This window comes from Panicum virgatum, chromosome 2K, assembly GCF_016808335.1.
Source record: "Panicum virgatum strain AP13 chromosome 2K, P.virgatum_v5, whole genome shotgun sequence".
Taxonomy (NCBI): domain Eukaryota; kingdom Viridiplantae; phylum Streptophyta; class Magnoliopsida; order Poales; family Poaceae; genus Panicum; species Panicum virgatum.
The window spans coordinates 45,461,635-45,473,560 of NC_053137.1; the positions used below are offsets into that span (position 1 = coordinate 45,461,635).

General features: G+C 38.2%; 1 protein-coding gene across 1 annotated transcript; it reads left to right on the forward strand.

Moving 5' to 3' along the window:
• Positions 1-5,010: 5,010 nt before the first annotated feature.
• Positions 5,011-7,851, forward strand: LOC120695691. Its single transcript, XM_039978911.1, has 3 exons — positions 5,011-5,334; positions 7,244-7,393; positions 7,571-7,851. The coding sequence occupies exons 1-3, from the start codon at positions 5,116-5,118 to the stop codon at positions 7,646-7,648; spliced, it is 447 nt and encodes a 148-aa protein (XP_039834845.1). The 5' UTR covers positions 5,011-5,115; the 3' UTR covers positions 7,649-7,851.
• The last annotated feature ends 4,075 nt before the right edge of the window (positions 7,852-11,926 follow it).

Sequence of the window (11,926 nt, forward strand, 5' to 3'; positions counted from 1 at the left end):
AGGATTTTCTATAAGTTTCTTCAATTTTGCATTACTTTTAAAGGGTACTATATTCATGAATGGCATGTGAACCGGTAGTCGTTCTACTGCAGGTGTGTGATGATGAATTTCATAACCGAATAGTCTCCAAAGTGCATCTTGTTCACATATGTATCTACAATCGAGATATTCCTTTATTTCGTCAATTGGGTTATTATTCTCATGCCTTTTCTTTAAAATTTCGAAAAAGATTGTCGCTTGATCAGGCCCTTTATTAACATATTTGCATAAGTATTTTAAGATTGTGCTTTTACTGCAATATTCAACATTTATGTGTGCTTGATATTATTTTAGAAGAAATAGATTATGAGGTACAACCCATCTGTTGTCTAAGTTCTGATTATTTCTACGAATGTATATTTTTGTATCACGCCTTTTGTATAGTGTGAAACCCTTTTCATCAAATATTGTTTCAGCTTGGAAGTCTTTTGGATAGAACTTTGAGCACTTTCCTTTTTTCATGCAGGGACAATTTGGATCTATATCGCCACAAGGTCCATGCATCATGTGTTCTGCAACAAGCACGTATCCTAATGGATCAAGATTTGGGTCAGGTATCTCAGCTGAAATAAGATGATCTATCATTTCTATATTTATCAGATCTATTTGTATTGGCTAGCCAGACTAATATATGTACATGTGGTAGGCCTCTTTTCTGAAATTCTATAGAATATAATATTGCATTTACGGGACCAAAAACTACACCAGAACGAATATCTTGCAGCAATTCCTATAGTTTCATATGGAAAACACGTACTATTATATCTGGTCTATCATTAGGCTGTTGACCTTCAGATAACATTTGAACAATTTCTGGCTATTTAGGATTACATGTAAAGGTTATAAATAAATCTGGTGGACCATATACTCTGCATATTGCAATACCATCATGATAGTTTTGAATCATATATCTTCTGCATCCTGTATGGCTAGATGGTAATAATGTTTTTTTGCCAATTTGATCACCGTGCAGGATTCATTTTTCTACAGCATCTGCTATACCTTGTAGATATTCCACTCTTAGTTTATCCTGATTTTTTGCTATATATTGTAGTCGATCTTCATCTTCACATGCACGAGCATCAACAATTATTTGTTTTGATAAACGTCCATAACAAAGATATGGATTTGGTTGGTTTTTCCTATAGTGTATTTGGTATTTAAAATAATCATGCATTGTTACCCTGTTTTGTTTTCGATTAGTTTGTTTATTGTTGTCATAATAGAAAATGCCCAATTGGTACCCTCTTTCACCATAGGGAAATAGTAATGGATATTGCAAAGCCATAAATGCAGGATGTAAAATTGACATCTCATGTAAACCTTGATCTTTACTACGTACTATGATATCTCGTTTATAATTTTCCAAGGACACATCGCTGACTATTAACAGGGCTAATTCATCACTATTTGGCATTTCAAATTGTACTGGATCATTTTTATCCGCACCAATTATACGTATACTAACATCAATGCCATCATGTTCCTTTAGCAAATCTCGTGCAAAACGAAATTTTTTTCACCAATGGATTATATTGGTCAAGCATGTCCATTAGACCTTTTACTATATCTGGATCAATATCTGTTGTTTCGCTTTCTTGATTTTGCAAAGCACGTATTCTGTTTGAAATTTCATTTTCAGTATCAAATATGTACAATTCAGCGAATCTAGGGATATCATTAGGTTTAGGCAGTAGTGATCCTATACGATGATGTATTTGACCATTAATGCGAAAAACATAAGGTCCATCTCTTTGATTTATAGATTTATCTATATTTGCCCCCATAGATGTAAAAGCAAATAATCTATTATATTGTCTTATTTTCTGAATGAAGTGTTTAGATCGACTGTCACCATTGTAATTAAGTAGATTTGCAAGAAACTCAGGAGGTTTTTTAAATGGAGGAATGCGAATTTTTCCTTCTTTACAACATAGGCTATAAGTTATAGTTCCATGATTAGATTTAATTCTTTCATTATGCCAAAATATTGCTCCACAATATTGACATTCATGATTAGCTGCTCCATAGTATGATCTTTCATGGTATGATTCTTTCAAGTATTGTATATGTTCGGGAGAGAAATATATGTTATCAGTTGGGATTGATAAGTATGCTGTTTTTTTCTGTATGTTTAGACTACGTCTCTTCATTCGATTAATTCTACTTTCTTCTATTGTATAGTTTTGATCAACATCAACTATTTTACGCTTTTTAGTCCTTGCCATTCTTTTCTCTAATAAGAGATGAATGTAAATGTTAGTATGCTTGAAATAACAGATAAGGGTATTAGCTAAAATGATAAAGAACACATATCTAAAAATGAATAGTCAGATAGGAAATACTCAAGCATTGTGCACAGTACAAAAATATATATTTGACATAGTTGATTGTACTGTTTTAAAACAGAAGGTAGGTCAACTCCTTAACTATTTTGAGATAGCAGACCAGGATTCGTTGATCACTCCTCTGAAAGGTAAGGAAACACAAGCTGTCTGACAATGTATATGTCTGAACACATCTTTTATGCTTTCTAATACCTTCATACTCAATCAGTTTTGCATTTACTTGACTCTAGAAGATAATTTTTTTTTGCTATAACTCTTTTCTATTGTTTACTGTTCAGATTAATGCATAATTTATGTGGAAACTGGTATAAGAAGCAAGAATGCAGATTCATTTCATATAGTTGATTGTACTGTTTCAAAATAGAAGGTAGGCCAACTCCTTAACTATTTTGAGGTAGCAGATCATGATTCGTTGATAACTCCTCTGCAAGGTAAGGAAACACAAGGTGTCCGACAATGTATAGGTCTGAACACAATATGCTTTCTAGTACCTTCATACTGAATCAGTTTTGCATTTACTTGACTCTGGAAGATTTTTTTTCCCTATAACTCTTTTGTGTTGTTTACTATTCAGATTAATGCATGGTTTACGTGGAAGCTGGTATAAGAAGCAAGAATGCAGATACACATATCGACAAGGAAGAAATAGATGCAGGAGGATTTAGATTTTTAGGACAAAATAATGGAAACTTACCAATCAGATAAGCAGTTCACTTCCAAGTGTTTTTGTGGTTTTGTGAGTTGCTCAGGTTGTTTTGATAGTTTGCTGGAACAGATGTTGCTTTGCTAGTTAGCTGGAAGAAATGGTTCTTTGTATATTCGGTACCAGTCTTTTATAGTACTGCATCACTGAAGTTGTTAAAATTATTGTCTCTTTTAGTATATCTGGATTTTTCTGGGTTTAGTTCGGTGCCTATTCTAGTCTGTATCACCATGGTGTCTGCAGTTTTCTTGGCTGAGCGGACGCTGGGACAATTTTATATTATATAAGTCTGCACCACATGGATGTTGACGCTGTCTTTTTTTGATTGTTTGGAACAAAGTCTGGAGGACGCACGATACAACTAGACAGATCAATATAGGAGTCGTGCAGACACACGATTGCAAGTCTTAGAACTTTGTGCGTTCAACCCACACCTTACGAGGAAAATCTAACGGTCAAATTTTTTTTGATGACGTGGTCCAACCAAACGAGCTGGAATGCACCAGCTCTAGAGTTTAAAGATAGGTGCGGTAAAATCCGGAAGCTTCTAGAAATATGGTTGTCTTGGACCATCAATAGTTGCCACAAGCACGAGGCTATACAATGCAACAACCTTAGCCCATGATAAGATGAAGTCTATCAAAGATACCAACCCAGCCCATCAGCAAGGGGCTTAACCCAACATGTAAAGGCTTATCTTTTCCATCTATAAATTGAGGGTGGCAGAAGGCCCATAAAAGATTCATTTTTTTCTTGTTAATTTCGTATTCGTACTCGCCAAAGAAAAGTAATAACGGTTCCTATTCCTCTACTTCTCTGTAATTGTACTTTTGATTTGTCTGTATACATGCTATTGATCAACTGTTTCTCAACTTTAAGAATTTACTTTTCTCAAAAAAAACTTTAAGAATTTACTATGCTTCCTTATTTATATAATAAATGCTCAAAATATAACTGATCATATATTTAATTAAAATAATTTATAGTGGTGCATTTTCTTTAAACATAGTCAAAGTTAGATAAGTTTGACTTAGACTGAAATTAAAATATCTTATATTTTTAAGTAGGATAGTAGAGAGCATTAACTATTGAACTAGAGAGGATCCATGGTGACTTTTACAGGCACCAATTCACATACAAATATTGTGCGGACTTTATTTTTACAGACTAATTACATATTCCGTTTCAAGCTTATGGCTAACTTTAGGCTCCGTCAGTTCCATACGTTATTTTGGTAGAAGTTTTTTACCTAAAAATTTTTGGTACTAGTAGAAGTTTGATTTTTTTTCTTTTTTGTCTAGCGCACTTATTGTTTCAATGAGATATACTCGTTGCAAGTTGCAACTCTTAGAAGTCTTAAATACTTTTATGTTTGAATTTAGGGTTCTGTGTAAGAGAGGTTTTGTTTTGTAATTTTAAATAGCTGGATAATGTGCAAATAAGATGCCATCTATTCCTCTCCACCCATGTATGTTGGTGGGATCATTGCTCAAACACACATTCCTATATCGTAGTTGGTTAAAGCACGTTCAGATTAAGAACGATGCCCCCAAATGCCACTTACAGCCCCCGGAGCTGCATTCAAATTCTCGGCTGCTTTTCAGCTAGCCAGATTCAGATGGAAAAAGAATCTTTCCACTTTGATGTTAGGTTTGAATTCCTCTTCTTCTCTTCGCCGCTACTCCCTCCGTTGCATAACGTAGGTCTTTGCGACCTATCTTTTGGAATGGAGTGAGTTGATTTTTCCGAGAGGACGACTCTTCCCGCTTACTGTATTACCGTGCGCTCTCGTGCAGCAAATTTTCATCAGCGCCAGTCCGGGACGCCACGGACCGGTGGTGGTGGCCAGCCAAAGACGACCCGTTACTGTGCTGCCGCAATCTTTAGCCCACCTGTCAGTGACGGACCGTGACTAGATTTCAGCCCACTCACCACGCGCTTGGTCCATAGGAGGCCCACGCAACCAGAGCCTCTCCTCCTTCCTCCTCCCCTCTCCGTCCGACCGAGGCGGAGCCCTTCCGACCGATGCAGACGCCGGCGACCACCTGCGGGGCCCGCGCGGCCGCCTTCGCCCCATCCCCCCGCCACGCGGCCCCTCCTGAGAGCTTCAGGAAGCCCTTTCCTGGGCCCTCTCGGCGGGCGAAAGGGCACCGGCGCGTCGCCCCCATGGCCTCCACCGTCGACTCGCCGGGGAGCTCCTCCGACTTCGCCAAGCGCATCGAACGCGCCTGGATCATCTCCAAGGTTCCCCAGACTCGCTAATCGCTCTTTTGTTCGGTGACGTTTGTTCGTTCGATCCGTGTCCGGCATGTGATGTGTGGAGTTGCGGTCGTTTTTAGGAATAACTCCGTAGCCGTGGCCTCGTGGGTGGGTGTGGCACTGTGGGTCTGGGGCTAGGTTTCGCCTCTTCGCGAGTTGCATGTTGTAACTTGCAACACTGTATCTGGGTTTGGGCCTTGCATGTCAAACTGAATGGTTGTGGCGAATTGTCTTGCTCATCATCTGAATTTGGCACCCTTATTGATAAAAAATAGTTAGGTATCCATAGGAGGTCAACAATTCTCCGTTGCTATTGGTGATTCAAACATCTGTTTATAAATATGTTGGTAGAAGATGCCGGGAATAGTATATGTAGATGTTGAACTATAAATCCAAATATAAGGTACTATTGCTAAAAATAAAAAAAAGGCCTCATAGCATTTTGAGTGCATTGCGTGCAGTTAGACTTAGACATACAAGGAATCGTGGGGTTAATGAGGAATAACTCAGATGTAATGAACCGTCTATTTTATAAAGACTTTCGTTACAAGTTGCACCATTTCACGTCAAATTCCTGCACAGTTTTTTAAGGTGCTGCTAATTTGGGGAGCTTAGCCAGCTCTTCCGAGAAATTGGTGGAGAGTGACTTCAACTCCTCACCACATTTTGCCAGATCCTCGTGCTAAAATTGTGGCAGGCCACAACTCATGGGAAACAAAATTTTCACCATATTGCAGTAAGTTGTGGCTAGAAAAAGGTGTATGGCTGATGGCCAAAAGCTAAGAAATTGCAGCGAGCCACACATTTAGTCATGAACCAAACAATAGTTGTACTCAGTCAACCTTGTGGCCCTTGCCTATTGTTGTGGCAAACCATGATGGTGAACCAAATACCCTCTTAGGCCTTGTTTGGGTATTTATGGATTGAAGTGGAATGAGAGGGATTGGAGGGGAATTTAGTTCATTTTAGACTCAATCCCCTCCAATCCACCTCTAGCCAAACAAGGCCTTAAGCTTCTTTGAGAAGCCACACCTCACATGTGAGAGCTTAGCTAACTCCTATGAGTGGCAGCAGAGGGCTTCGACTTTTTAAATTTAGAGGACTTTGTTTACTTGTGAAGCCCAAGGACCCACACCATTTGAGGGAGTTTAAGCTACCAATTGATTTATGCTATGTAGAATCTCTTTTGAACAAGACTTACCTTCTCCAACATGTCTCTTTATGCAAGCCTTGAACAGCTCCGTTCATTAGGAGTTGCTAAAAGAAGCTGTACAACTTTTTTTCATTATATATGATAACTATTGAGAATATTGATAATACTATAGTCCTAAAGCTTTGCAGAGAGTGGTTTTGTATGCAAATAAATATCCTCAGTTTAAGGCATATTTGATATGATAGGAGTGCTTTTGTATCGTTTGATTAATTCAATTACTTGTGTAGTTGTGTGTACAAAATAAAGAAAAGTGTTCCAAAGGTTTGGAAGAGCATGATGTTGAATTTTTTTCCATGTATGTGACAATAACCTAATTTGGAGAAGATGGATATGGAAATGGAAATGCTACTTATCCTAATTGCATGCTTTTAATTGTTCAAACCTCTGACTAATATAATTGATTTTACTAATAAAAGAGATATAGTGTTCGTTACAGGATGCACATTGCTTAAAAATCATAATTTCATTATTTAGACATCTACTTTGTGGACTCCTTGCCTAAAAGGCAGCTAAACAAAGGTCCCAAATTTCTTGTTATTTCATCACCAAAGGCTGGTGATTACAGAAGAGTTAAATTCGATCAGAAGTGGGCAAACCTAATCTTTATTCTATCTGCAGCAATGCTCTTTATTAGTTGACCAGTCTTGTGCTGCCATCTAACATCCATGATCTGGTATGCAGCAACCAAGACCAATTTCTTGCTCCTCCTGTCAATCTTCTGGCCATATGGAGTGCAAGTGGTGTGCAGGCACAGGCTTCTTTATCCTTGGCAACAACATGCTGTGTGAAGTACCGTCAAGAAATACAAAATGTGTGATATGCTCTGGAAAGGTTGTATAAATTGTTACGTGTTATTCATTTACAGATATTGCAAATACATCTAAATTCAGACCACTTAATGTGAAATTCATACACTGCACAACACTTTGGTGTTCCATGAACAGGTTCACTTGATATGACTATGATGTAATCTATTAAACTTTTACATATGATGTTCTTTTATCTCAGGGCTTTGCAAGTTGTGCTGATTGCCAAGGGACTGGGTTTCGTGCCAAGTGGCTTGAAGAGCCTCCTGTCAACAAATGAGCTAAGGAAATCAATCATAGTGTAAATTTACAATTTCACAGTAAACTAGCTAATTGTATGCACCTGTGTCCATATTCTTCACATGTAACTATGGCACTGTTATTTTCCTGTAACTGCATCAGTTCCATGCCTGTGACATTTTGTTAATTATTCAATATACCTTTTTCAATAAGAATATGAGTAACAAGAGGTACTTAGCTCTATCTCGTTCATTTTACCTCCTGTATTCTGCATCTTTTCTTGCGCAATGCGCTACATGCTGAAAATTAGGATATATGCTGTTTCTCTTCCAATTTCTTGTTTTGTATGTAAAAAGATGAAGATGCATACTCCTATTCAGGGAAATGTTGTTACATCATGGTGAGGAAATTTGTTATTATTTCTATTTAAGTTACTCGTAATTTCATATGCACAAAGCACAATGTATCGTATCATCATGAGATCATATAATTTATGTCAACGTTTATGTTTTCGTTGTTCTTTTCTGAAGGTTGAAATTGATCGAAATTTCAAACAGATTTCCTTAGGCCATGACTTGGGGAAAATGCCATACAAGTCTCAAATAGTGAAAATGAACTGCATTTAAACTGTACATTTCTTCAGCAAGTCAGAGGGTGGTCTCATCTCATGCTAACACCAGCCAATAAGTTGACGCATGAAGGCGAAAAGACCAGCCTTCTAAAACGTGTACAAGCCCCAAAGTAAGATTAGAAAAGATGATAACCCATTTTAATCTTGTTAATTTATTTAGGTTATTACAAATAGGCCCTTGCAGAATCGGAACACTTTGGCTAGGAATAAGTTGTAACGTGAGTAGTAAGGCTCACTCTAGTGTATTCCTTTTAACTGTAGCTTTTCTAGTTACCTCAGTACATGTTACAACAATGAATCTTGTGAAATGTTCAAGCCAAATCATCATTGGAAACACAGATATGCCCTGTTGTAATTGTGGATTGTTCTTTGCAACACCAGTAGTCAGTGTTGTGGTTCATTCTGATCCATATGCAGAAAATGCTCCCAGCTGAGATTAATGTAGGATCAGGTGTCTACAATCCTTGTGCTTTGTAGCTTCTATAGTACCAAAAAGATCTGGAACTTGGAAGGGATATGTTACTTCTGTATTAAGCAAACAGACCTGTACTTACACTGCCAGAACACTTCTTGACAACTTATGGACAAACTATATGAGTATGTGTGTTTCTTTTGTCAGCATGCTTGCACATATTTCCTGCAATTGTTTGGTACCATATTCGGACATGGCTGTATCTGATCATTTCTTGTCAGATGAAGGGGTGGATTTTATCTGTCTTTTGTCAGGAACAACTAACAGATCAAGCAGAGCTGGCTTGTAAATTTCAGAAAAATGTTGATTTTTTAATCTGAAATTCGATGAGAGCAAAGCCGTGTCCAATGTAAACCTAAATAGTTCTGGTGTACTTTTGTGTTTTCTGACAGTAAACACTGAAGATGCTGAAATCCCTTTCAGCATCACTTTGAGGTCCGCGGCATTCTTTAGCTAAATGAATTTTATATGGTCATTCATGGACTTACTGCCTTGACTCAAAAATCTTTCCATCCCATAGCTGTTTATTGAACAAAGTTATTAGTTGGCTTTGGCACTGCCTCTTAACCTATGCACTTGGGCCAAGTAGGCAAAGGACAATGTTTCAATCTACCCTATGCTACTGTTTTCTTCCTTTGGAAGTAAATGAAATTATCCAGAAGATCTGAAGGGAGGGGATAACATTGTGAAGTATTCATGAAGCTTGCAGTATTGTTGTACTGCTATGGACAAGTCAGTTATTTGTCCTCAGCAATTATGGCTTTTATTATAAGGATGGTTTTCTTTACCTCAGTTGTCCATTTGGTTAATGTGTTGTAAATTCCAAGATGGTCATGTATGTATCTATACATGCTGATCGTTGAGTAGTGCATATTGCCCGTTGGTGTATTTCAGTGTTTGCAAAACATTAACGAATCAACACCATCTGTATGTTTGCAGTTCCAATTTTATTTCTTTTTAGTGTAACTTTGTGCTTTTGCTGGTTAACTTCTAACCACAATTTGGGACTATTCTGTATTTTATGGGGCTGTATGCATGACTATTTATCTTTGCATTGTTGTGCCTTCTATTAGGTAAAACTAAAGGTGAATGATTCTGTAGAAAAAGGGATGATGCATTGATACCTGGAAATCCCTTATATTTACCTGTTTTGTCTTTTATGTTTTGCTGCGAGCTATTTTATCTTTTCTGTTGGGCTCATTTGGCCATGGGGGCACAGATGGTGTCAGTAGTTGAGACAAAAATTGTACCAAGGATTGGACTGCTTTGAGCCATACAACACAGATCCTCCAAATGGAAGTAGCCAAAGCTGTTGTTTGTTTGCCATTGCAATTGATAGAACTTGCAGCGCAAAACAAAACGACAATTGATTGGAGTTGTATGAATTGATTGTGACTTTTATGGCATATCACTGTTACCCTGAAATGTGAAAAATCTTCATTAGATATATGGAATTTATACAACCTGTACAAAATAATATATCAGTATATATTGTTTTGTAATCTCTGTTGGCTGTAACTTCACTTTCAACAGAGCGCTTGAAGTTAGATTTCTTCATGACACAACTTACCTTGATGAGTTTTGGCAGTTTTGTTTGTAGATCTGCTGTACTGAGAAAATTGACCTGGTATCAAATGATCAAATGTCAAAACCTACCTTTTCTTATGCGATGGCCGATGGCTGATCTGGACATTCAAAGAAGCTATGGGAGATGAAGCGAAAGCTAGACAGCCAAAGGTGATCATCCAATAAGTAGTTATGATTTTACAAGCACACTCTCAATATCTTCAGGTACACTTTCAAACCTCCCTTGCTGTCCCATCCAGATGGGAAAATTTGGATTGCTATTTTTTTTACTGATGCTACTGAGAACTGGATGAAAATGATGCGCACGTTAGGAAAATTTTGTCATGCCCCAAGTAGCCCTATGCATGGAGCTTCATCACACAAATACATGTAGGGGATCCAATTGCTTGTCGATTAGGGAATCTTAAGGTGTTGTCGGAATTTGTGTTAGCACCCTGCTAAATAATGTTGAGGGGTTGGGTTTGCGTGTGGTGCTGGTTTACTCTGTCCGGTCCAACCATAAGAAACATAATTAGTCCATTTGGTGCATGATGAGCGAGGCATGCTGAACCTGATTGGTCCCCGGGACCTGCTGGGGCGTATGAGGTATGACTCGCAATCAGGTTGGTTTGAGGCACAGGTGGCTGGCTTCAAGTCCTTTTGCCCCCAGTTGCCATTGCGGTCCTGAACTGAACATCAGGTGTAGTAGGCATTAAGAACTGTCCATCCGCAAAATCATGGCGGGGATCGGCGCATTGAAAGGTTTTCTTTTGATAGCAAGGCGCCCAAAATAAATTAGATTTGTCTAGTTAATTTATTGTCATGGAATACAGTTGAACACTTGAACTCTTGGCTATTTATTGTCACCACGGAATACAGTTAAGATTTGCTGCCCTACTTACAGTATATAAGAGCCCCTTTGGATTGTAGGGAGTTTAGAATATTTGAATCACTAGCATAACTCTTCCATTATGGATCCTTTCGGACAGAGAAAATTGACTTGCTCAAAATTCTTGTGGGATTGCATTCCTAACCCCAACTCTGTTAGGAGACCAAACTTGAGCTCAATCCTAGAATTTAGGCTAGTCCCAATGGGTAGTTTCATTTTGTTGTTTCCAAGAGTGTCACATCATCAAAATACAAATGAAACTCACTCCACAATGCATTGTTTCATGTTTGCTACTCCTCACATTTAATTTTAAGACTCAAGAGTTGGTAATCGTGCATAGATAAAACTCATTTAATCTCTCTCATCATTAATCCAGTGCCACATCATCTAAAATGATAACATGACACCCTATTTCAATGTGCATGAAACTTTCATAAAACCTCCACAGGGAGTGGCCCGCTCTTTCACTTAATTCCTCCAAAATTGCTGTGCTGTTTCTCCACTCCAAAAATATTGTTCCAAAATTGTCTATGTACTCTGCATTTTTCAAAATGCTGCCTTTCAAAGAAGAAGCGCCTTCCAGCACTCGCAATGACCAAAGTTGAGCCAGCGATCTTGCAAGCCGCTGCCGTCGTGATCATCGATTCATCGGCATCGGTCCTGGATGAGTGTTTACTCGGTACAGGTTGCTGTCCCATCAGCAGGTTAACATGCCTGCTTCAGAAGCAGAGCATGATTTGGATCTTTGTGGAGTTCAGCT